Raw genomic sequence first — 27740 nt, 5'->3', positions numbered from 1 at the left:
GCTACCGGTGCACAAAGATCTGAGTGAGAACATCCCATTACAGTTAATGCCAGAACAGCTTTTCGCGAACTTTGATCGATCATTGAAATCACTAACATGAAGCCAGGCAGAAAGCAGCTTTCTCGAGCTTTATAAAACAAGTTTCAAACTGGGGACTTCCATTTCAGGCTGTCGACTGAAAGAAAATATTGATTCAAAATATGAAAATTGATCCAAAGAAAATTCTGAAATGTCTAATGGGTGACCGAGATTGTGTGGTAGTTCTTTACACAAGCTATGGAATTTTTTATTTTTTATCCCATTGAAGCGATAGAAAAAGGATTTTGACACATTCGTCACCACTCGCCTCAGTAACCTGAAAGAAGACCCGTCCCCCTATCGATGATTGTTATGTGCGAAAATACGACACATTGAATGCGCATATGATTTCAAGTTCTTCATCAAAGAATTCCTCAGAAATATTTATTTTTATTTTAGATATGTCTTGCATCTAAAGATATACCCAAGGCACAATTAAATGTGTTCAATCATACTGTATAATTCCGCATGTCCCGATGTGCTTTTGAAATATATATAATATATGGGGAAATATATGTGAACAATTACGCAACGAGTTGACAATTGTTTTCGATATGACCGTTTGCGCTAAGACGGAACCCGGTCGTAAAAATGGCCACGAGACGGGCACGAGTCACTATTCGGCTTGTCCTGGAATAAAGGAGGTGGTTACGAATGGATTTTGACAGTATCGGTCGTACAGTCCGTAACTGTCGTTCGGGATACCCCGCGTTAACCTTGTGGAGGATACTTTCTCGATCTGGTAAACGACCCTCTGATTGGTCGCATGAAAGCTCCTTCTGACGTGACCCGTAATGGGAGATCCTCAGACCTTTGTTCAGAAGAAGCGAACGCTCATTCCAACGAGGTTCAAATGACAAATGTAATGTCACAAAATGACAACTAAACTGCATGTTGTTTGGTTTATTGCGTGGACACGATCAGCACTGGCCGCAGCTGCGTCTACACGAGGTCAACATGTAGTCGGGGTTCCGTTCACACTCCCCCTCACTTGACCACTGGCTACAGTTGGTGTTGGAATTCACACAAGGGTCACCTTAAAGGAGATTTATCGTAAACTATAAATATGAGAATAAATCATTTATGAAGCATATTATAACAAGTATCTGGAAGGAAAACATTTCAAGGGCAATATTTGTGACAAAAAAAACGTTAAAACCTCCTCGTATTCCGGAAATTACCGAGAGTTAAGGAGCAAAGTTGTCACCACGTGACGTGACAGCGGAGAGTCGACTTGTTAACGATCAATATTTCTGAATAGTGCTTGGTAGATTACTATTTATGCTAAATCTATTTCCATACTAATGAATGTTATGTGTTAAGAGTGTATTGTAGTGATGGTTTGTTCAGTTATACTGCCATCTAAACAGTTATAATAATAATTACTTCATTGATCAACAGCGGGGTATTAGTGGTAGGCATTTAGCTTACAAGATGCACAGTGACTCTACTCTTCATGTTAAAAAAAATGTGATAAGTAGCATTCAGGTGCCATTGGGGAGCAAATGAGACTCAGATTGAAAAAATAGATGGTATTGGGGAGGAAGGGGAGGAAGGGGTGGGAGTCTCAAAATGTTTTATGAATAAATTAAGAGAGGCTTTTCTTTCCTGCAGAATCAGACAAGGGTTTCAAGTACGCAAGACCAGGAACTGAATATGTGAATTTATGTACACAAACAGTGTGCCAAATATATAACCACAGCACATAATGCGATAAATGTGCCCGGTCCTTTGTAATTGTTGTACAAGGGTAGTCAGTCATGGATTATCTGTAACAATGAATGTTATATTTATTTTCGAAACCAAGTTCATATAGTCTGTGTTGATCTCTCGCTGACATCGCTTAACAAGGGTTAACATGAAGGTTTTTTCGATATATCTCCTGACCCGTAAATAGGTCTTCAGCAACCCCTGCTTGCCGTAAAAGGCGACTGTGCTTGTCGTAAAAGGCGACTTAGGGGATCAGGTGGTCAGGCTCGCTGACTTGGTTGATGCATGTCATCGTATCCAATTGCGTGGATCGATGCTCATGGATTGTCTGGTCCAGACTCGATTATTTACAGACCGCCGTCATATAGGTCGAAAATTGATGATTGCGGCGTTAAACAACAAAGAAACTAAAAAAAACCAAAACACATCAAAACAGAATATATCTCCTTTAAATTACGAAACACGAAATGCATTCTCTTTTTGTGATAACTGCAATTTGTTCCACTAGAATTATTTTCACACCCAAGATGACACTTAGGTGGCATAAATGACACGTGGTATTAGGAAATCGGCAATTTCCGGTATTGATAGAAACTCTTTGCTGTGAAAATTCACGTCAGTGAATGAGTTCTATGATTACGATGACATGAATACACTAAATGTATGAAAATACTGTGTTTTCTCCTCATTTTACATTCAAAATTAAACTTTCTAACAGTGTGTGATTGTTCAAGGATGTAAGAAGAAGGACGAGTTTTGTATCAGGATTAAAGTAGATTTTGTATGAAGGACCATAGTATTCTGGTACGTCTAAGGGACGCAATCTTCCCAGCGATGTTGTCACATTAGAAAAAAGGGCTACGCGTGACGCCTGGCTAAACTGCGAAATATTATTAGAAAAGAAAGCTTAATGTCGAACCTCCACAGGTGTTGCAACTTTGTCGACAGTACAGTAGCATGGAGTCAGGGCTGGCGTCACACTCCCCTTGAGACGCCAACCACTTGCAGTTGTAGTTGCTGTCCTGACACGTGCCTGAAACGGAGACAACTGGTATTGTACTCGGGACAAATCATTTGTCGAAATTTCTTGTAGCTTGATATTTGCTCCTGAATTGTAAACTTCGAGAGTGTCTGTACCTGAACAAGTTCCGGTTCCGGTTCCAGTTCCAGTTCCGGTTCCAGTTCCAGTTCCAGTTCCAGTTCCAGTTCCAGTTCCAGTTCCGGTTCCAGTTCCAGTTCCAGTGCCAGATCCAGTTCCGGTTCTGGTTCCGGTTTCAGTTCCAGTTCCAGTTCCAGTTCCAGTTCCAGTTCCAGTTTCAGTTCCTGTACCGCCAAACCCAGGGTTACAGTTCATCCTCAGTTGCTGGCCTCTCTCAGTAACTGCAATATTAGCAGCACATACATCATAGCACACTGCCAGACACCGATGTCACGGAAACAGCTGACAGTATTGCTCATTATTTCAATCTCTGGTTCGCCTGGCCCAGACAGGATAATTTATTGATGTTGGAAAATCAATTCAGGTCTTGATGAAAACGTGATAGACAACAAGACAAGTCGCGCCCCCGTAAAGCAAACGAACAATAAATAAGTGGCTTACGTCTGCTTGTCATACACCTCTGGAGGTATGTGTTCCCGCACGGGAATACCTCCTGTATGAGATCGAAGAGCTGGGGGTCGTACTGCTGTAGTTTGTCGCGGGTGTTCACGTCGTTGTGGATGCCGTCAGGGACGGCAGAGTAAGCGTTGACGTTGAAGTAGCTTTGTGTCCCTTCCGCCTGAGGAGAAAGGGTATCTAATTTTCTACTCACGTGTCAACATAAAACGTCAATGAGAATAGCCAGTCTCGATTATCTGCCTAAACAGATTCCATTGAGACAGAAGGCATAATAGTGGTGAAAAATATGTCAATGGATGACCGAAAAGCACTTGATATGACAAACTTTCAAATTAGCCCCACAGAAAAATATACCGTCACTGGAAAGCCTCCTTTGATCTTAAAATTACACGGTTTACAATATGTGAAAAGACAGCAGAGTCACAATCATATCCTAGTCACAGTCACATGCACAGTCCTGTCCTAGTCACACACATCTCCCTCTTCATATCTCAATTCTAACAGGGACGGTTGGGTGGCCTAGTGGTTAAAGCGTTCGCTCGTCACGCCGAAGATCCGGGTTCGATTCCCGACATGGGTACAATTTGTGAAGCTCATTTCTGGTGTACCCCGCCGTGATATTGCTGGAATATTGCTAAAAGCGGCGTTAAACCATGCTCACTCACTCACTCAATTCGAACAGCATCCAATCAGATTTGCCACATAATGAGAATGTATTGTCATGAAATGGTGTGCCATGGTTGCAATGTGTGCAGTGATGCACAATGACAGTGTCAATGACATGAGTAATACAAGCTCGATGACTGGCTGAGATTAGTTTACCTGGATATTCAGGTTCATGTACCCATGCTTGTGAGAACTGACTGACATGAGTATAAGGTGGCCGATGTAGCAGTACGCACGCACGCACGCACGCACATACACACACGCACGCACGCACGCACACAGGCACGCACACATACTTTTTCTGTTTCTACTTACAAAGTATTCCTCCACAGTAGTCAGGGCGTATGTATTGTTCCACCTCCCGACAGCTTTGGCCAGATTACCTCCCTTGATGACAAGATGGTTGGTTGGTTGGTTTGTTGTTTAACGCCGCACTCAGCAATATTCCAGCTTTATGACGGTGGTCTGTAAATAATCGAGTCTGGACCAGACAAACCAGTGATTGATATCATGAGAATCGATCAACGGAATTGGGATCGATGACATGCATCAAGCAAGTCAGCGAGCCTGACCACCCGATCCCGTTAGTCGCCTTTTACGACAAGCACAGTCACCTTTTACGGAAAGCATGGGTTGCTGAAGATCTATTCTAACCCGGAATCTTCACGGGTCGATGACAAGATGGACCGAATCACACAGGACTATGATGACAAGTTTGAAACAGAAATTTGATGCCCTGGAATCCAGAAATGACAGTATTAAGGCACGGTCATGAATATCAAATTTAATCTTTCATGCTTTGCAAGAAAAGAGGCGGGAAACTAAGAAAGAGCGTGAGGCGTGTGTCAAAGATTTTATGGACGTTACCCTTAACATCGAAGTTCAATCCATCCGCAAAGAAAGAGCACTTCGCCTGCACTGGAAGTAGACTGATAATTGTCAAGTTCTCATTCTACAGGGACAAAGCAGCTGTGATGGAACCTGCCAGAAAGTTCCTGAAGGGGAATGCAGAGTACAGGGTTTCTGAAGACTACACCAAGAGAGTGCGGGAGGTTCGGTCAGAGTTGTTTCCCTTGACGATGAGAGCCAGATAAGGGAACAAAGTTGCCTATTTGAGCTACGATAAACTGGTTCAGTTTTTGTTCTGGGAGATGACGACACACAAATCAGACAAGGGGGACAGCGTAGGAACTGGACATCAGTTACGAAATCGCAGACACAATCATCACCCAATTCCACTGAGACATCATCGACGGGGTCATCATCAACAACGTATACATCAGCACTCATGTACATAACACTGTACACCCTTACTCCCGCACCAAGTACAACCATACTCCCGCAGCAAGTACACCCATACTCCCGCAGCAAGTACACTCATACACCCACACCAAGTACACCCATACACCCGCACCAAGTACAACCATACTCCCGCAGCAAGTACACCCATACTCCCGCAGCAAGTACACCCATACACCCGCACCAAGTACACCCATACACCCACACCAAGTACACCAATACTCCCGCAGCAAGTACACCCATACACCCGCACCAAGTGCACCCATACTCCCGCACCAGGTACACTCATACACCCACACCAAGTACACCCATACTCCCGCACCAAGTACACCCATACATCCACACCAAGTACACCCATACACCCGCACCAAGTACACTCATACTCCCGCATTCAGTAAACTCATACTACCACACTAACTGCACTTAAACTCTTGCATTAAATTGACTCAGACTCCCGCACAAAGTACACCAATGCTCCCGCACCAAGTACACCAAAACACTCGCAATAAGTACTCCCATTCTTAAGTACACCATACTCCCACACCAAGTACATCCATACTCCCGCAGTAAGTACACTAATACTCCCGCACCAACTACACTCACACACCCGCACCAAGTACACTAATACTCCCGCACCAACTACACTCACACACCCGCACCAAGTACACTAATACTCCCGCACCAAGTACATCCAGCAAGTTGTCACAGTGGATTTGTGTCAATGCATGAACTGAGCAGATTTGTTATCATACCCCATTTAATTGGGTACTTGCTTGACATGCCAGATAATTCAGTTTCATATGCAGTCGGACCCCATTATCTTGAGATTCATTATCTCGAAAGTACAGATATGTCGAACCTATTCTCTGGTTCCACCCACTTCGCTATATATATATATACATATCACTATCTCGAATTTTGTACTCGGTTCCAACCTTGATTTTATTATAGAATTGTGTACCTTTATCTCGAAGTTGGCATTTGCCACATTAACAGTTTTGAGAAGCCCAAATGAGCATTTCATGATCACAAAGCTGTGTGGATTCCGTAATGAAGTAGAAGACTCGCAACATTGTCTGGCTAGCTTTTATCCACAGAAGCCATGGACATAATGATGAGCTGCACCTCCAGAGCTCAAACATACATCAGTGGTACATCTGACAACACCAACATAATGATGAGCTGCACCTCCAGAGCTCAAACATACATCAGTGGTACATCTGACAACACCAACATAATGATGAGCTGCAGCTCCAGCTCAAACATACATCAGTAGTACATCTGACAACACCAACATAATGATGAGCTGCACCTCCAGAGCTCAAACATACATCAGTGGTACATCTGACAACACCAACATAATGATGAGCTGCACCTCCAGAGCTCAAACATACATCAGTGGTACATCTGACAACACCAACATAATGATGAGCTGCACCTCCAGAGCTCAAACATACATCAGTGGTACATCTGACAACACCAACATAATGATGAGCTGCAGCTCCAGCTCAAACATACATCAGTAGTACATCTGACAACACCAACATAATGATGAGCTGCACCTCCAGCTCAAACATACATCAGTAGTACATCTGACAACACCAACATAATGATGAGCTGCAGCTCCAGTTCAAACATACATCAGTAGTACATCTGACAACACCAACATAATGATGAGCTGCACCTCCAGCTCAAACATACATCAGTAGTACATCTGACAATACCAACATAATGATGAGCTGCACCTCCAGAGCTCAAACATACATCAGTGGTACATCTGACAACACCAACATAATGATGAGCTGCACCTCCAGAGCTCAAACATACATCAGTGGTACATCTGACAACACCAACATAATGATGAGCTGCACCTCCAGCTCAAACATACATCAGTAGTACATCTGACAACACCAACATAATGATGAGCTGCAGCTCCAGTTCAAACATACATCAGTAGTACATCTGACAACACCAACATAATGATGAGCTGCAGCTCCAGCTCAAACATACATCAGTGGTACATCTGACAACACCAACATAATGATGAGCTGCACCTCCAGCTCAAACATACATCAGTAGTACATCTGACAACACCAACATAATGATGAGCTGCACCTCCAGAGCTCAAACATACATCAGTGGTACATCTGACAACACCAACATAATGATGAGCTGCACCTCCAGAGCTCAAACATACATCAGTGGTACATCTGACAACACCAACATAATGATGAGCTGCACCTCCAGTTCAAACATACATCAGTGGTACATCTGACAACGCCAACATTATGATGAGCTGCAGCTCCAGCTCAAACATGCATGCTGTGACAGGAGATCCAGCTCAACCTCAGGGCGTTATTCGTTATTAGGCGACCCATGAAGATCCAGGTTAGAATTGTCCTTCAGCAACCCATGCTTGTCGAAACAGGTGACTTACGGGGTCCGGTGGTCAGACTCGCTGATTTGGTTGATGCATGCCAAAGTATCCAGATGGTGTAGATTGATGCTCATGATGTCAATCACTGGATGGTCACTTCCAGATTCCAGATTATTTAAAGACGTCATATAGCTGAAATATTTATGTGTGCGGCGTTAAACAACAAACAAACAAACAAATAAACAAACATTTGTAGGCTCATGCTTTCGATTCAAAGCAAATAGCAGCAGATTATGGGGCCTCAATACTCCCACAATCGCCACAATCACGCCATCTCCATGTCATGGCGAACCATTCGCCTAATTAGCTTACTTGGCGCAGGGGTTTGATATCAGGTTACAGTATACATACACACTCGATAATAATGACACATGTCCAATACATTTCAAACATCTGGAACTCTATGGAGACGTTACATAACAGGCAAACACTCCCACTCCTACTCCCACTTCATCACGTTCGGAGTATCTGTAAATAACCCTGTCATTTGCATAACTTTCAAAGAATATGGAAACAGTTGGGGAAGATCTTTTTAATTCCCATTAATTTCACCATTAGGTATACGTGGGAGTAATTCTGAGTCTACTCTTCTAACATCTGGCGTATAAAGACGCACAGATGTAACTGCGCATGTTAATATCATTTTTCGATGCGTGATGTAACAATTCAAAACCTTATTCCAACATGTGGTCACTCATGGAAATGTTTTATTTCTCGCAGTGTGGACCACGGGTGTTCTGGACACAAGGCAGATCCGATAGATGCGGAAGACTTCATCATACAAACCATTTTCGTTATCTCTCTAGCAACTGCATATGAGTGTACTTGACGCGGGAGTATGGGGGTGCTTGGTGCGGGTGTATGAATGTACTTATTGAGGGAGTATGGGTGTACTTAATGCGGGGATATCGGTGTACTAAATGCGGGCGTATGGGTGTACTTAGTGCGGAGTATGGGTGTAGTGATGCGGGATTATGGGATTACTTGGTGCGGGTGTGTGAGTGTAGTTGGTGCGGGAGTATTAGTGCACTTAATGCGGGAGTATGGGTGTACTTGGTGCGGGAGTATAGGTGTACTTGGTGCGGGAGTATTAGTGTACTTGGTGCGGGTGTGAGAGAGTGTAGTTGGTGCGGGAGTATTAGTGCACTTAATGCGGGAGTATGGGTGTACTTGGTGCGGGAGTATAGGTGTACTTGGTGCGGGAGTATTAATGTACTTAATACGGAAGTATGGATGTACTTGGTGCGGGAGTATTAGTGTACTTACTGCGGGAGTATGGGTGTACTTGGTGTGGGAGTATGGTGTACTTAAGAATGGGAGTACTTATTGCGGGTGTTTTGGTGTACTTGGTGCGGGAGCATTGGTGTACTTTGTGCGGGAGTATGAGTCAATTTAATGCAAGGGTTTAAGTACAGTTAGTGTGGTAGTATGAGTGTACTGAATGCGGGAGTATGAGTGTACTTGGTGCGGGTGTATGGGTGTACTTGGTGTGGATGTATGGGTGTACTTGGTGCGGGAGTATGGGTGTACTTGGTGTGGGTGTATGAGTGTACCTGGTGCGGGAGTATGGGTGCACTTGGTGCGGGTGTATTGGTGTACGTAGTGCGGGAGTATGGGTGTACTTGGTGTGGGTGTATGGGTGTACTTGGTGCGGGTGTATGGGTGTACTTGTTGCGGGAGTATGGGTGTACTTGCTGCGGGTGTATGGTTGTACTTGGTGCGGGTGTATGAGTGTACTTGGTGCGGGTGTATGGGTGTACTTTGTGTGGGTGTTTGGGTGTACTTGCTGCGGGAGTATGGGTGTACTTGCTGTGGGAGTATGGTTGTACTTGTTGCGGGAGTATGAGTGTACTTGCTGCGGGTGTATGGGTGTACTTGGTGCGGGAGTATGGGTGTACTTGGTGCTGGTGTATGGATGTACTTGGTGCGGGTGTATGGGTGTACTTGGTGCTGGAGTATGGGTGTACTTGGTGCGGTAGTATGAGTGTACTTGGTGCTGGTGTATGGGTGTACTTGGTGCTGGTGTATGGGTGTACTTGCTGCGGGAGTATGAGTGTACTTGGTGCTGGTGTATGGATGTACTTGGTGCGGGTGTATGGGTGTACTTGGTGCGGTAGTATGAGTGTACTTGGTGCGGGAGTATGCGTGTACTCAGTGCGTGAGTATGAGTGAGGTTGATGCGAGAGTATGAGTGTACTTGGTGCGGTAGTATGAGTGTACTTGGTGCGGGAGTATGAGTGTACTTGATGCGGCACCAACGTCTTTGGATGTTCCAGGAACATCCATTCAATATGTTTAGTGTAGAATCAGTGTTATGTACATGAGTGCTGATGTATACGTTGTTGATGATGACCCCGTCGATGATGTCTCAGTGGGATTGGGTGATGATTGTGTCTGCGATTTCGTAACTGATGTCCAGTTCCTACGCTGTCCCACTTGTCTGATTTGTGTGTCGTCATCTCCCAGAACAAAAACTGAACCAGTTTATCGTAGCTCAAATAGGCAACTTTGTTCCCTTGTCTGGCTCTCATCGTCAAGGGAAACAACTCTGACCGAACCTCCCGCACTCTCTTGGTGTAGTCTTCAGAAACCCTGTACTCTGCATTCCCCTTCAGGTACTTTCTGGCAGGTTCCATCACAGCTGCTTTGTCCCTGTAGAATGAGAACTTGACAATTATCAGTCTACTTCCAGTGCAGGCGAAGTGCTCTTTCTTTGCGGATGGATTGAACTTCGATGTTAAGGGTAACGTCCATAAAATCTTTGACACACGCCTCACGCTCTTTCTTAGTTTCACGCCTCTTATCTTGCAAAGCATGAAAGATTAAATTTGATATTCATGACCGTGCCTTAATACTGTCATTTCTGGATTCCAGGGCATCAAATTTCTGTTTCAAACTTGTCATCATAGTCCTGTGTGATTCGGTCCATCTTGTCATCGACCCGTGAAGATTCCGGGTTAGAATAGATCTTCAGCAACCCATGCTTTCCGTAAAAGGTGACTGTGCTTGTCGTAAAAGGCGACTAACGGGATCGGGTGGTCAGGCTCGCTGACTTGCTTGGTGCATGTCATCGATCCCAATTCCGTGGATCGATGCTCATGATATCAATCACTGGTTTGTCTGGTCCAGACTCGATTATTTAGTCACCTTTTACGGCAAGCATGGGTTGCTGAAGACCTATTCTACCCCGGAATCTTCACGGGTCGATTGGCTGTTTGAAGTGTCAGGGGTCTAACATTGGCCAGAAACATTTTGTGCAGATATTCTAGTCTGTACTCTTTCTGAAGAAGGTGGTACTTTGGGTGGTCCTGGATTGGATTCAACGTCTCCAGCTGTCAATAAGGGTGACAGGGATAATAGAGTGAGTCTCAGAACCAGCCGTATGCCTCTTCGTAACTGTATACCGGGGTTGACTTCCAGTGTCTTCTTCTCGGACAAAAACACCCTATTCTCCTTCGCCAAACGACAATATCCATCCCCATGCTTTGGGGTGACAACGTGTTGGTATGTAGGCACTTACTAGCACCCAACTTGCTCTTGTACCCTTCTTAATATCTTGTGATCACATTTTAACTCTCCGGTGAATGTCAACATCATTCCGTGTCGTCTGCTAGCGATTGGGGTCACGTGACATGAGTTCGCAACAAGGGATATTACATCGCATTATACAACATCGTGTTTTAGTGTATTCAGTGGAAAATGTGCAGGATCGAGTCAAACACAAAATATAGTTGTTGCAAGTTTTTTTTCTGCTCGATGCTGTGTATACAGTATATCACATATAACACATTCAAATTGGATTGTAACCATTTTGTAAATAATTCCACCATTTTTTTCCTTTTAATGAAACACTCTGTGTCAAAGTTTGTAAACTGTATCAAAATATACACTATAAATAGACATCTGATCTTTGTGCTCGCTTCCGGTACACAAAGATCTGAGTGAGGACATTCACATTCGTCACCACTCGCCTCTTTCCGTAACCTGAAAAAAGATTCGGCTTGTCACACGAATAACACGAGTTGGTCACGAATGAGGACATCCCATTACAGCTCACGTCAGAACGACCTTTCGCGAACTTTGATCGACCAATGATATCAATAACATGAAGTCAGTCAGAAAGCAGCTTTCTCGACTTTTATGAAACTGGGGACTTCCATTTAAGGCTCTTATCTGAAAGAAAATATCGATTCAAAACTTGAAAACTGAACAAAAGAAAATGCTGAATTGTCTAATAGGTGGCCGAGATTGTGTGGTAGTTTTTTACACGGGCTATGTATTTTTTTTTTATCCCATTGACGATTTTGACAGTATCGGTTGTACAGCCCATAAATGTCGTTCGGAATACCCCGTGTTAACCTTTTCGAGGTTACTTTCTCGATCTGGTAAACGACGCTCTGATGGTCGCATGAAAGGTCGTTCTGACGTGACCCGTAATGGGATATCCTCAGACCTTTGTTTAGCAGAAGCGAACGCTTAGACCTCATTTCAACGAGGTTCAAATGACAAATGTAATGTCATAAAATGACAACTAAACTGCATATTGTTTGGTTTATTCGTGGACACGATCAGCACTGGCCGCAGCTGCGTCTACACGAGGTCAACATGTAGCCGGGGTTCCGTCCACACTCCCCCGTACTTGACCAGCTGCTACAGTTGGGGTTGGAATCCACACAAGACACACCTTAAAGCAGATTTACAGTAAACTATAAATATGAGAATAAATCATTTATAAAGCATATTAAAACAAGTATCTGGAAGGAAAAAATTTCAAGGGAAATATTTGTGACAAAAACCGTTAAAACCTACTCTTATTCCGGAAATTACCGAGAGTAAATGAGCGACGTTGTCACCACGTGACGTGACATAATAGTGGAGAGATGACTCGCAGACGATCACTATTTCTGAATAGTGCTTGGTAGATTACTAGCGTTCGCCATGACATCACCTGGCAATGCCATTGTTGAAAAGGTTGAAATTTAGATCAGTGACCTTACACATATTAGTCCATATCGTTATGAGCCTGTGGTTAGTCAAAATAATCTTGACAACAGCGAGGAAGTCTGATGTCAACACAGAAAGACTAGGGAACACATATCTACTGGTTTTAACGCCACACTCAGCAATATTCAAGCCATATGGCGGCGGTCTGTAATTAATCGAATCTGGACCAGACAACCCAGTGATTGATATCATGAGCAACGATCCACGCAATTGGGATCGATGACATGCATCAACCAAGTCAGTGAGCCTGGCCACCCGATCCCGTTAGTCGCCTTTTACGACAAGAATAGTCTACTGTTAAACGCTGTATTGACATTACTAAATAAAATGGACGTTTAGCAATAAAAAAAGTATTTCGTGAGAGTTATTCTTCTGTAAAATATGACAGGTGTAGTCAGTAGCGGGGTATTTATAGCTTACAACATGCGCAGTGACTCTACTCGTCATGTTAAAAAACCATTCATCATTATAACATAGACTACCAAATGTTATAGAGAGACACAACCGAAGAATGAAATACATTTATTCAACAACATTTAACAACTAAAACTGACAATAAATATCACACTAAAATACGTGTCACGTTATAATTTCTCACTGACAATATTACACTAAAATACGTTATAATTTCTCACTGACAATATCACACTTAAATACCTGTCACGTTATTATTTCTCACTGACAATATCACACTAAAATACCTGTCACGTTATAATTTCTCACTGCCAATATCACACTAAAATACCTGTCACGTTATAATTTCTCACTGACAATATCACACTAAAATACCTGTCACATTATAATTTCTCACTGACAATATCACACTAAAATACCGGTCACATTGTAATTTCTCACTGACAATATCACACTAAAATACCCGTCACGTTATCATTTCTCTCAAAATATTCACCAAATTCACACTTGTCTAACCTAAACAGTTTTTTGTCAAACAACAAAATTATCCCGAATTAAGCCGTAAGAGGCGACTAACGGGACCGGGTGGTCAGGCTCGCTGACTTGGTTGATGCATGTCATCGTATCCCAATTGCGTGGATCGATGCTCATGATGCCAATCACTGGATTGTCTGGTCCAGACTCGATTATTTACAGACCGCCGTCATATAGCTGGCACATTGCTGAGTGCGGCGTTAAACAACAACAAACAAACAAACAAAACAGATCAAAACAGAATAGATCTCCTTTAAATTACGAAACACGAAATGTATTCTCTTTTCGTGACAACTGCAATTTGTTCCACTAGAATTATTTTCACACCCAAGATGACACTTAGGTGGCATTAATGACACGTGGTATTAGGAAATCGTCAATTTCCGGTATTGATTGAAACTCTTCGGTGTGAAAATTCACGTAAGTCTGTGAGTGAGTTATATGATTACGATGAGATAAATACACTAAATGTATGAAAATACTGTGTTTTCTCCTCATTTTACATTCAAAATTAAACTTTCTAACAGTGCGTGATTGATCAAGGATGAAAGAAGAAGGACGAGTTTTGTATCAGGATTAAAGTAGATTTTGTATGAATGACCATAGTATTCTGGTACGTCTTAGGGACGCAACTCTGCCAGGCGATGTTGACGCCTGGCTAAACTGCGAAATATTATTAGAAAAGAAAGCTTAATGTCGAACCTCCACATCTGTTGCAACTTTGTCGACAGTACACGATCATGAAGGCAGGGTTGGAGTTACACTCCCCTTGAGACGCCCACGACCTGCAGTTGGAGTTGCTGTCCTGACACGTGCCTGAAACGGAGACAACTGGTATTTGCGGCAGGACATATCATTTGTGTAAATTTCTTGTAGATTGATAGTTGCTCTTGAATTGTAAAATCCGAGAGTGTCTGTACCTGAACCAGTTCCGGTTCCGGTTCCGGTTCCAGTTCCAGTTCCGGTTCCGGTTCCGCCTCCCCCTCGTCCGCACCTGTTGCAACTTCGTCTACAGGAGACGTGCATGTAGGCAGAGTTGGAGCCACACTCCCCTTGAGACGCCCACGCCCTGCAGTTGGAGTTGTTGTCCTGACACGTGCCTGAAACGGAAGCAACCGGTATTGTACTCAGGTCATATCATTTGTGGAAAGTTCTTGTAGCTTGATAATTGCTCCTGAATTGTAAAATTCGAGAGTGTCTGTACCTGAACCAGTTCCGGTTCCAGTTCCAGTTCCGGTTCCGGTCCCAGTTCCAGTTCCGGTTCCGGTTCCAGTTCCAGTTCCAGTTCCAGTTCCTGTACCGCCGCCCCCAGGGTTACAGTTCATCCTCAGTTGCTGGCTTCTCTCAGCACCTGCAACATTAGCTGCATATACATCATAGCACACTGCACACAGCTGAGAATATATTTACTTGATGCGCCTTGGAATAATCTAGTATTGTATCCAGGTCCTGAGACTTGGCAGTTTGACAGATGACTGAGAATGTTGCTCATTATTTCAATCTCTGGTTTGCCTGGCCTAGACGCGATAATTTATTGATGTTGGAAAATCGATTCAGGTCTTGATGAAAACGTGACAGACAACTAGACCAGTCGCGCCCCCGTGAAGCAAACGGACAATAGATATGACAAGTGGCTTACTTCTGGTTGCCATACACCTCCGGAGGTACGTGTTCCCGCACGGGAATACCTCCTGTATGAGATCGAAGAGCTGGGGGTCGTACTGCTGTAGTTTGTCGCGGGTGTTCACGTGGTTGTGGACGCCGTTAGGGACGGCGGAGTAAGCGTTGACGTTGAAGTAGCTTTGTGTCCCTTCCGCCTGAAGAGAGGGGGTGACAAATTGTCTAGTCACGTGTGAACATAAAACGTCAATGCCAGAGAATAGCCAGTCTCGATTATCTGCCTAAACAGATTCCATGGGAAGCAATAGGCATGATAGTGGTGAAAAAGTATGTGAATGGATGACTGAAAATCATTCTTTATGACAGACTATCAAATTAACACCGCAGTATAATATACCGTCACTTGAAAGCCTCCATTGATCCTAAATTGCTCGGTTTTATATGTGTCAAGACAGCAGAGTCACAATCATATCACAGTCACAGTCACATGTACAGTCCTGTCCTAGTCACACACAACTCCCTCTTCACATTTCAATTCCCACAGCATCCAATCAGATTTGCCACATTATGAGAATTTATTCTCACGAAATGGTGTGACATGGTCGCAGTGTGTGCAGTGATTCACAATGACTATGTTGCCATAAAGATGATACGAGGACCACACGCTCGATGATTGGTTGAGATTAGTTTAGCTGCTGCTACTGCTTGACAACCCATGCTAGTGAGAGCTGACTGACATGAATATAGGGATTTTTAACAAGCCGACGTGATATTTCAGTACAGTGCATGCAGAAACACACACACACACACACACACACACACACACACACACACACACACACACACACACACACACACACACACACACACACACACACACACACTGTAACGTTTCTACTTACAAAGTATTCCTCCACAGTACTCATGGCGTATGTGTTGCGCCATCTACCGGCTGATCTGGCCTGGTAGTAGAGCGACTGTAGGCGACTCTGCCAACCTGGGATGGCGTACTTGGCGCCCAGCAGATGGATGCCATGGGCGAACTCGTGCAGGAAGATGTCCTCGAACCGATACCTGTTGGTGTTTTATGTACAGGCAATACTTGAGTCTTTGACATACTCTGGAGATAGTATTCTAATTCTTGGATTTATTTGCTTCTTGTTCAATATCGTAATTCTCAACAGAATCATTTTGTTCAAAGTGATCTAAAACAGTACAATCGGTAGCCGATTTTTTTTAAATATTTCTTCAAGGCAGCAGCAGAGGTACCAGCTTAGTTTCTTGATGTAACGCGCCCCCAGACAGATTTTCTTAGTGTTTGTTTTGTAAACAGATATTTTTGTTCAATCTTAGTCAAATTTCGATTTGTCCGATCAATACCTATATGATAACAAACAAAATCTAAACTCCTGATGTATTGATAACGGGCGCGATACAATTGGATTTTTATCATCATCATCATCATCATCATCATTATTATGTACAGATTAAAAATAAAAAATGCAGCAAAGAGAGCTTGGTTGATCCTGGCACAGTCAGGCTGGTTAGGCTCATCATCAGCCCAGGGGTCTTACCCCCTCTACACGCAGCCCAGACAGCGAATGGTACTTCTCCCAGGAAGCGCTGCCTAGACAAACCCGCCTCGAAAGCGAGGTCTGCATATTTGCCATGTTTTTCCTCAATCTTGTCAATCACATTAGTGTCAAAAGGGACAGAAAATTCAATGATATAAATGAGTCCATTGAATTTATCAAAAAGGACAAGATCAGGATTGTTGGCATGGATACGTCTGAGGCTGTACACGGGCCTATTCCAAAGAATTGTATATTTATCATTCTCCGTGACCCTCATATTCTGGGTCGTACCATGGATAGACCTCTGTGTCCAAACCACAAGCACAGACGAAGGACTCTGCAGGTTTGCTGATCATCTCAAACCACCGCACATAAACTCAATGCAATGGTCGTTCAGATAGCCTCTCCTTGAGTCTCGGTCGATTGATGTGGCACTCATCTCTGTACCGTCCAGCAGTACAGATCCATCAACATAATCAACACTGACATTGAGATTATGTCCTATATCCTTGGCTCGTTTACGAAAACTGTATAATGCCTTGTTTTCATCTTGAGTTTTGACATGATTCACAAGAGGATCATCAGCCAACCCCAAATGTGTGCGAGCCTTTCGCACGTGCACCTCGCACTTTGTCGATATGGGTTATGAAATGCATGTCCCTTCAGTGCGGACTTCGTGGGTTCCAATCCCGCAGGCGACAAACGTTTTTCGTGAAATTGGTCTGTCATCAAGACAAATGATAGGGGGAAAAGAGGGAGTGAGTGAGTTGGGTTTTACGCCGCTTTTAACAGTATTCCAGTCATAGCACGGCGTGTCAGCTTAATGTGGGAGGAACGCCCGAAGTGATGCAGGTCTCAGACGTTTACCACTTCGGTGAAACCCACGAGCACGGGTATGGTGCTGACAAACCTAGAAACATAATCGGGGCGAACCGGGATTCGAACCCACAATCATAGGTTTCTGGCGTGCCCAAGGGACGCAACTCTGCACAGCGAATCGCGGCGCCTTAGACGGCTAGGCCACCCTACCCACTCTTGTTGTTTGTATTCATGTTTTGACATACTGTTGGGCTGACAACATATTATAATACTGTACTTCATTTTCTGGAATGAACATTGCTCGAAATGTCGCTATCATTGATTTGAGAGGTAGCGACGTCTCGTCGCCTTTGGTGAAAATGTGAACCATCGCTGAAGAGCCGTTATAATACTTGCAATTTGTGCGAATTGTGTTTGCTATTTTTTAACTAGTAGTAGTTGGTTGTTGGTGTGTTGTTCTACGCCGCACTCAGCAATATTCCAGCTATATGACGGCGGTCTGTAAATAATCGAGCCTGGACCAGACAATCCAGTGACTGACATCATGAACATCGGTCCACGCAATTGGGATCGATCCCGTTAGTCGCCTTTTACGGCAAGCATGGGATGATGAAGACCTATTCTAATCCGGATTTTCACGGGTCAGTAGTAGTAGTAGTAGTAGTAGTAGTAGTAGTAGTAGTAGCAGTAGCAGAAGCAGTAGCAGTAGCAGTAGCAGTAGTAGTATACCTGTCAATATTGTAACACAGGATGTTCTCTTCGCCTCCCGTTGATACTGGTGCATGTTCCGTTGCCCCAAGTCCACGTGCTCGGTCGTTCCAGGCGGGACCCAGCCAAGCGTGTTCTGGAATAGACACTGTCCCTTCCCGAGCCCCGATCACTGCCACCCTCCCCGACAGTCGGTAGTAGGACTGTCGCACACCGCTGTGGTCGGCGAGGAGGAAGCGAAGGACGTAACAGGCGCGGCGGAGAGCGTCGTCGGGGACTTTACGTGAAGCTGCGATACAGACGGGTATTTCTCTGAACCCTTAACCTTTATGTTAATCTTTTTTCAAAACCATAAACACTGATTGTAGAAATAGGAAACAATATCACTAAAAGAATTGTTCACATAAAACATAAAATCTGTACGGGATATATAAAAACGAAATGAAGGAAATGTGTTGTTTTCATTCACAGAGCGGCCCAATTCCCATCAACTCTTTTTTTTTTTAATCATTGAAATTTATTTGCATGATCGATGGAGAATAAAGCTATCTTGTTTGAAATCTTGGTATGAATTTGTAAAATAAGAGTCGTCAAAGCAAGTACTAAAGACACGTAGCATAACAGCACCAGAAACTGTTTGTTAGTTTGGTTGGTTTGTGTTTCACGCCGCACTATTCCACATATATGACGGCGGTCTGTAAATAATCAAGTCTGGATGTATAAATAAACTTATAATAAACATCATGAGCGTCGATCTACGTTGTTATTGTAAATAATCAAAACTGAGACAGACGAACCAGTGGTTGATATTATTAGCAACGTTTCACTCTGACCACCCGATCCAATTTAGTCGCCTGTTAAGACAAGCAATAAAGGGATCTATTGTTAGCCTGGTTCCAGCGGGGTTCTGGGGTAATTAGATTTTCCAGTACACATCATATTACCAAGCACGGGTATCCCATACGCCTCTGTATACTTCTGGTAGAAATACGACAATCCACTCGGCCCGATACTGCTTGCGCTCCTCAGCTGCACAGGAACTACCCGGATGTTGTTGCACGTGTTGTTGGAAGTGGAATGACCTGGCCGCCCTACCAGTGCGCTCATGGGATTAAAGGCTGACGAAAAAACAGTTCAACGTAAATTAAAGCTTTAGTGTCATGAAGAAATTCTGTATCATACAGAACAAATGCACTAACCAATACCGGGCGGACGAGTAGCCTAGTGGTTAAAGCATTTGCTCGTCACGCCGAAGCCCATTTCTAGTGTCCCCCGCCGTGATATTGCTGGAATATTGCTAAAAGCGGCGTAAAACCATACTCACTCACTCACTAACCAATACCTTACCACTGAGGCAAGGGCATCAGATGTTGGCAATCGACATCTCATTCAAATCAAATGTTTTACTCGGATTTACAACAGACGCCACACGCCAACAGACGGCAAAGAGTCGCACTTTAGTAAATATATTTTAAAGACTGACTTTTATAAGTTCCAAATGACAAAATACACCTTCGCTGAATGGTTGGTTGGTTTGTTATTTAACGCCGCACTCAGCAATATTCCAGCTATATGACGGCGGTCTGTAAATAATCGAGTCTGGACCAGACAATCCAGTGATTGATATCATGAGCATCGAGCATTCTACCCCGGAATCTTCACGGGTCTCACTGAATGGATTCAGCATATTATTAACTAACACTAAACTGTGTGAAACATATTTTAGATTCTGTCCAATTCCGTCCATATTAATTTTAGGCCATGTTACAAGAAAAAGGTTTCACTAAAAAATCAGTATAGTAACATTCACGAATTCATCTTCCCGGGGAAAGGGCGTTTACTGACTATAAAAGTCCATTTTCCACCCTCGCAAAACTAGGCTGAATTCCAGAATTACATTGTTTAGTGTACTGATTTCGGTCATCTGTGTTCAGTGCTCTGATTTCGGTTCTGACCCGAGGCAAGGGAGTTAACTGGCTATAAAAGTCCAGTTTCCACCCCTGCCGAGCCAGGCTGGAATTTCCAGGCTCGACCGCAGCGCCACCTGTGGCTATTACGAGTAATGTCCCTTCCATATGTGCTTCTTATTGACCAATCAGATTCCATCTCTCTTATCACTTGCATTTGCTTTAAACAAAATGGCGGCGCTCAGTCAAACGATCTGATCGATAACCAAAATCTATATGGTTATAAAACGGGTCAACCCTTCGAAGTGCATCAAATCACTTGAGCACCCTGATTAAAAACATAAAAAGGTTTGGAACATATCTGTCGACGCCCAATGGACGGTACACATGCTTTCCAAATCATTTGGATGTGTATCTAGGCGTGGTTACCATAGAAGGCATCCTCGCAGGTAATCAGTACATTCGACATGTCCTTGAGCCAGTTGTTGTCCCCCATTTCGACAACCACCCACTCGCAACAATACCACAGTGTTTAGATGATGAGGCCAGGGCATCGTCCCACAAAGCGGTCTTAGCACTATCGTAAGCCAGTGTTCAAGTATGGGAGTTACGATCACCTTAGCGCTAATTAAGATGGCTTTTCTTGAACGGGGCACTGATCCCATGATTCCAGGGCATAGCATCTGATGGAGCACATGTGGGACATCATTGGGCTTCGTTACAGGCACTGGAGCCTCTAGTAGTGAGTGAGTGAGTGAGTGAGTTGGGTTTAACGCCCCTCTTAACAGTATTCCAGTCATATCGCGGCGTGTCAGCTTAATGTGGGAGGAAAGACCGAAGTGATGCAGGTTTCAGACGTTTACCACTTTGGTGAAACCCACGAGCACGGTTATGGTGCTGACAAACCTAAAAGCATAATTGGGGCGAACCGGGATTCGAACCCACAATCATTGGTTTCTGGCGTGCCCAAGGGACGCAACTCTGCACAGCGAATCGCGGCGCCTTAGACGACTGGGCCACCCGTGCCCCCGGAGCCTCTAGTACAGAATCTGAGGCAGCTTTGCATCTTGAAGGGCTTCGGTTGCCCATTGATCGGATCCGACGTCTGACTGGAGGGATGAGACGCAGCCTGGATGCCATCTTCCGGCATGTGGAGGGTTCACGAGCAACTGAACCTACGGGTGTTATCTAGGTTCTCAAAGTGACATTGACATCCAGAAATCGCCACCTGAGTTCATCGTACGACTGCATCTCCACACTTAAAAGGGAGAAAACATCAAGGGCGGTTGTGCTACAACACAGTGATTAAAATCTAACCTCAGCTGTAAATGGTGGTGGTTTCGTATAGTCATGGACTTGTCTTACATAGTCGATCTCCAAGATCCAAGACCCAACAACATTAAGAAGGAGTCCAACTCAAGTCTATATGATTGCCTCATCTCTAAGGATTGATCTTGGCTTCATGAGGATACTTTTGAAGATATATATTTTTAATTAACTTTATTTCTTGGACTTAATGTCAGTCTAGTTCGTACAGATCACATCGTTTATCCTAGCTGATGGTGTCAGTAATTTCATTTGAGCACTTCTTTTTTCATTTCATTGAAAAAATGCTGGGGGTGCGTAACTTTTTCCCAGTGTATTATATATTGTTCCAAACGGGATGGGTTGATGAAGGGAGGGGAGCTGGGGCGGGGGTAGAGGTACACACCCTTCTCTGGATTCGTGACATCTTCCAGAGGCAAGGGCGTTAACTGACTATAATCCAACACATCCAAATCATTACCAAGCCCCTACCCCCTTATGGGACAGTCATTTCCTGATGTTCCTCGGTTATAGGACAGATCGCATTCCTGGGCCTCCAAACTCTCAGTCGTCCAACGTGACGTGAAGCAGGAACCGGTTTTCCTCCGAACAATGGATGTTCCGCCAGGTGGTCCGATTGAAAGCCCGTCGTGCTAAATACCGTGTCAAACGGAACCTCTGGTGGTGGTCTGCATGTAAGGGGCGCTTGATGACTCTCTTCGACGCCGTTACTGCTGCTCTCGCGCTGATGGACAGATGGACAGACGTCGACTTGTAAGCCATTGTCGCTTTAGGACGGGAGTTGGGCGGTGGGGTATCCTAGTGTTTAAAGCGTTTGCTCGTCACGCCAAAGACCCGGGTTCGCTGAAGCCGATTTCTGGTTTCCTCCGTGATATTGACGGAATATTGCTAAAAACGGCGTAAAACCATACTCATTCATCACCCAAGACGGGACTCGTTGCAAATGGCCGTTGTAGTAATCGAGGTAGTGCACTGTTTTCACGCTGGCGTCACAGGAGGCCATAGAAGGTCCTTTACAGCATTGATTTGACCAAGTTTCCTCACCAATCGACTGAGTACTGTGTAGTGGTATCCCACTTGAAGCCCAATGGCTTTGAAATCGGCCACATATTTACGATGGAACAACACTCTTGTAATAATCATCGCATCATAGTCACTGCAGTTAACATTAATGGTGACATATCATAATTCATTATCTTAGGGGGTGCTTTACGCGCTTACAGATGTAGATTTGGAAGCATTTAAACTATACGTAAACGAACTAAAAACAATATCTAATTTGAAAACACATCTTCAACGAAATCACAATTTACTAAACCAAACTCCTTCTTATCCGAATTAGGTTTTTATCAGCATGGTCGTGACAGGGATGTATTTGTCCACCTGTACAGAAATAGATGTTTATGTTTTGTGTTTATGGAATAAACAACCAGCTACCAAGTTTAGACACATTTTCTCTTACACACAATCTGCATATATCATACTGCACATATCCCTCTATTAGGGGACGGGAGGCCCAGTCGTCTGAGGCGCTGCAGTTTGCTGTGCACGCGAGAAATCTATGATTGTGGGTTCGAATCCTTGTTCGCCCCGATTATGTTTCTTGGTTTGTCAGCACCACACCCGAGCTCGTGGGTTTTGCCAAAGTGGTAAACGTTTGAGACATGTATAATTTCTGGCTTCTTTAACACATTAAGCTGACACGCCGTGATGTAACTGGAATACTGTTCAAAGTGGCGTTAAGCCCAACTCACTCACTTACCTCGTACGCGTTGATGTGGGATGCAAAAAAAACCTGGGGTGTATTGTTTTATCTAACGTATAAACTGACCTTTGCTCTTAACAAAACCCTTTTAAATTATATAAATGTCATTTCATAAAAGGTTGCCTTGTATGCAATCAAAGTTTTCCCTCGAGGCTCTCTCCTCCGCAGGGGGTGTATAATTCAAATCTTTAACTCACATACCCTGTATGACAATATCTATATTTGAATGTCCCAACCTGCCTCTAGCTTCACTGGTTGTATTTAAATTGCACTTCAACATGGATACAAGGATCTTACCAGCGCCATCGGTCGATTGATAATAATCAGCTTCCGTTAGAGGTCGCAGAGGGTCTTCCCACTCAAAGGTCAAGGTTAGATCACTGCCTGGTACGTGGCGTCTGATCCGGCCTGTGTTGAAATGATAACTGCTATTACATCATGGTCAACGTGGAATATATGACCTTATTTGTACACGTTCAAAACATGCGCGTCTCTTTCTTCTATGTTTGTTAAAGTGTTATTTGAAATTTTGGACAAGGGTTTTGTTTTTTGTCTATTCTTTAAAATAAACAGCATAGGACACCAAATATATAGTATATACGTTGTTTTTCTACAACATAAAATGTTCGCTATGATTACATCCTCGACTGATACACTGATACTTTACAAAATACAACCTACATAGTGCAACAGCAAAGGAAGATGTTAATAGCTATGTGTGTGTGTGTGTGTGTGTGTGTGTGTGTGTGTGTCCCTGTCCGTGTGTGTGTCTGTGTGTGAGTGTGAGTGTGTGTGTATGTCCGTGTCCGTGTGTGTGTGACCGTGTCCATGTGTGTGTGTCCGTGTGTGTGTCCGTGTCCGTTTGTGTGCGTGCGTGCGTGCGTGCGTGCGTGCGTGCGTGTGTGTCTGTACTGGTCATTACTAGTGCCGGTTTTGTAGTGCGAGCCCACTGAGATACCATGCCACAGTTTAACAGGGATATCCCAGTCAGACACAGAACACCGACTCCGAGCAGACCAGTCCTTATTTCATCCACCTAATGCCGAGCGCCAGGCTGGGTAACAACAAGTACCATAGTTTAACGTCTCTTGGTATGACGCGGCCGACGATCGAACCACCGACCTTCCGCTCTCCTGGCAGACGCCCAATCCACTTTGACCAAAAAGGCGTCTACTGGACTTGTAGCCTAGACGTATTCAACAAATAAGGAACGCCACAAGTTTATGACCCGAGAAGATCCGGGGTAGAATAGATCTTCAGCAACCCATGCTTGCCATAAAAGGCGACTATGCTTGTCGCAAGAGGCGACTAACGGGATCGGGTGGTCAGGCTCGCTGACTTGGTTGATGCATGTCATCCATCCCAATTGCGTGGATTGATGCTCATGATATCAATCAATGGATTATCTGGTCGACACTCGATTATTAACAGACCGCCGTCATATAGCTGGAATATTGCTGAGTGCGGCGTTACACAACAAACAAACAAACCAACCACAAGTTTATTTAAACATCTATGATGTACACATAAATATTTTCTGGTACCTCGCAAGCAACAGTACGTGTTCAGTAGTGTCTGATTATTGCTGTGATAATGTATGTTTATACATAATTTTGATGTATTCATAATTTGTTTTTATGATATCATAAAGTCTCGTGACTAAAACCCTACCGTTGAGACGGATAATGTCGACTCCACGTTTGTTCCCAAGGCATGCTCAGGTTACTCTACATCATAATACTAGCTTCTGATTGGTTAAGGAGTGGCCAATTATACTCCACGTTGCCCGCTCACAAGCGGTTAACAAATACCTTGTTGCCTGCTGAGAAATCAGTCGAAACACAAATTGGGTAACTTGCTTATCTCGAATGTATATTTATATATATCAGTGCCCGAATTGTACCGATGTTTATCCGAATGCATTGGGTAAAGGAAAGTAACTCGGTTCGTTTGCGACGTCTGCTACGAGTTCAGTGAAACTGCGGACACATATTCCGCGCTTGTGTGATTGAATGTGGGAAAGATAAATTCGTTGTCAACCGATCCCTCGGGGCATATGGTGTGATGTACCCTGTGTGTGAGCCTATGTACCTCGAGCCGTCAGGTGTGATGTTCCCTGTGTGTGAGCCTATGTACCCCGAGCCGTCAGGTGTGATGTACCCTGTGTGTGAGCCTATGTTCCCCGAGCCGTGAGGTGTGATGTACCCTGTGTGTGAGCCTATGTTCCCCGAGCCGTGAGGTGTGATGTTCCCTGTGTGTGAGCCTATGTACCCCGAGCCGTCAGGTGTGATGTACCCTGTGTGTGAGCCTCTGTATCCCGAGCCGTCAGGTGTGATGTACCCTGTGTGTGAGCCTATGTTCCCCGAGCCGTCAGGTGTGATGTAACCTGTGTGTGAGCCCGGCGGTTCGAAACAAACAGACCGAAACAAATATATCCAATACAGTCCATGCAAGTCTATAATATTTGGCAAGTCTAGATTACTGTAGTTTCTGAAAATGAAGAAAGACTCTTGGGTCCGTTATGTTATATTTTATCAAGATAATTTGACAGATGCTTTTTTTCTGAATAATATGTTCATTTCAGAGACCAGATGCTACGGCTCGGGGTACATAGGCTCACACACAGGGTACATCACACCTGACGGCTCGGGGTACATAGGCTCACACACAGGGTACATCACACCTGACGGCTCGGGGTACATAGGCCCCCACACTGGGTACATCACACCTGACGGCTCGGGGTACATAGGCCCCCACACTGGGTACATCACACCTGACGGCTCGGGGTACATAGGCTCACACACTGGGTACATCACACCTGACGGCTCGAGGTACATAGGCTCACACACAGGGAATATCACACCTGACGGCTCGGGGTACATAGGCTCACACACAGGGTACATCACACCTGACGGCTCGGGATACATAGGCTCACACACAGGGTACATCACACCTGACGGCTCGGGGTACATAGGCTCACACACAGGGTACATCACACCAGACGGCTCGGGGTACATAGGCTCACACACAGGGTACATCACACCTGACGGCTCGGGGTACATAGGCTCACACACAGGGTACATCACACCTGACGGCTCGGGGAACATAGGCTCACACACAGGGTACATCACACCTGACGGCTCGGGGTACATAGGCACACACACTGGGTACATCACACCTGACGGCTCGGGGTACATAGGCTCACACACAGGGTACATCACAAGACGTACCCCGAAGTTCAGTTGACAACTCATGATGGATTTGCAGAGAAATGCTTACCATACATGTGTGAGGAGGAATCGCGACAATTAAGACTGATTCACAGAGCGAGTTTTGCGCCAATACGGTTTCAACATATATCTCACATTTGTATTTAACAGTTTAAGGTATTACACTCGTAGCGCTAAGGTCGGTTGCGAAATCGAAGCCAAACTTTGTGGGTAAAGGTCAGGTCTAAAGAAAAAAAAGGTGCAAAGCATTATGATATGAACTTACCAGAATGTACGATCTGAAATTCAGCGAAGTAAATAACCAGTACACATATGTGTAGATACATAGTGCCTGTTGTTCTGGTCAGCATGTTCCGAGCTCTATACTACTCCCCCGACAACTGGCATTCCCAGATTCCTGCACTGACATTCTGGTGACACTTGTCTCTCAAACAGGATGTAGTAACAACAATTAGATCTTCATTTAGGATCAAATCTGGTTGCTGTAATATAATTAAATACTGCATTTAACTCGAGTAGCCTATGTTTATCCCTATGAATTACAGTAGTCAAGACCCGTGAAGATCCGGGGTAGAATAGGTCTTCAGCAACCCATGCGTGCCGTAAAAGGCGACTATGCTTGTCGAAAGAGGCGACTAAAGGGATCGGGAGGTCAGGCTCACTGACTTTGTTGATGCATGTCAACGATACCAATTGCGTGTATGTCAATACCTGGATTGTCTGGTCAAGACTTGATTATTTACAGACCGTCGTCATATAATTGGAATATTGCTGAGTGCCGCGTTGAACAACAGACAAAACAACAATAGACAAGTTCTTCCACGTGAATCGAAGATCCGTGTTAGAATGCTTAGTGTTTTCTGTTCAGTCCTAGGTTAAAACCTGAACTCTGTTAGGTTCCATCTAACCGTCATATTCTATAAACATATTCTTTGGCTGGAATATTGCTAAAATCATACTAACTTACTATTAACGTATTCAATCATGTTTTACTTACATGCCGTTTTTATACGGGCCTGAAACACCATAAG

At 44.2% G+C, this 27740-nt stretch overlaps 1 protein-coding gene across 3 annotated transcripts; it reads right to left on the bottom strand.

The window, feature by feature from the left end:
* Positions 1–966: 966 nt before the first annotated feature.
* Positions 967–27124, bottom strand: LOC124113598. 3 transcript variants are annotated; one of them, XM_048391363.1, is made up of 10 exons: positions 26975–27124; positions 23777–23887; positions 19426–19599; positions 18503–18770; positions 16283–16454; positions 15400–15577; positions 14965–15111; positions 14681–14860; positions 14463–14576; positions 967–1114 (listed from the first exon to the last, which is right to left on the bottom strand). In XM_048391363.1, the coding sequence occupies exons 1-10, from the start codon at positions 27057–27059 to the stop codon at positions 999–1001; spliced, it is 1545 nt and encodes a 514-aa protein (XP_048247320.1). In that variant the 5' UTR covers positions 27060–27124; the 3' UTR covers positions 967–998. The 3 variants fall into 3 exon arrangements, with proteins under 3 accessions (XP_048247320.1, XP_048247321.1, XP_046329988.2); XM_046474032.2 differs by lacking the exon at positions 967–1114 and adding an exon at positions 12352–12492; XM_048391364.1 differs by lacking the exon at positions 14681–14860.
* Positions 27125–27740: the final 616 nt, after the last annotated feature.

The sequence above is a fragment of the Haliotis rufescens genome, unplaced genomic scaffold (genome assembly GCF_023055435.1).
Source record: "Haliotis rufescens isolate VD_foot unplaced genomic scaffold, xgHalRufe1.0.p SCAF_9, whole genome shotgun sequence".
NCBI lineage: Eukaryota > Metazoa > Mollusca > Gastropoda > Lepetellida > Haliotidae > Haliotis > Haliotis rufescens.
The sequence above is the reverse complement of the archived record's forward strand: the minus strand, read 5'-3'. Positions and strand labels throughout refer to the sequence as shown.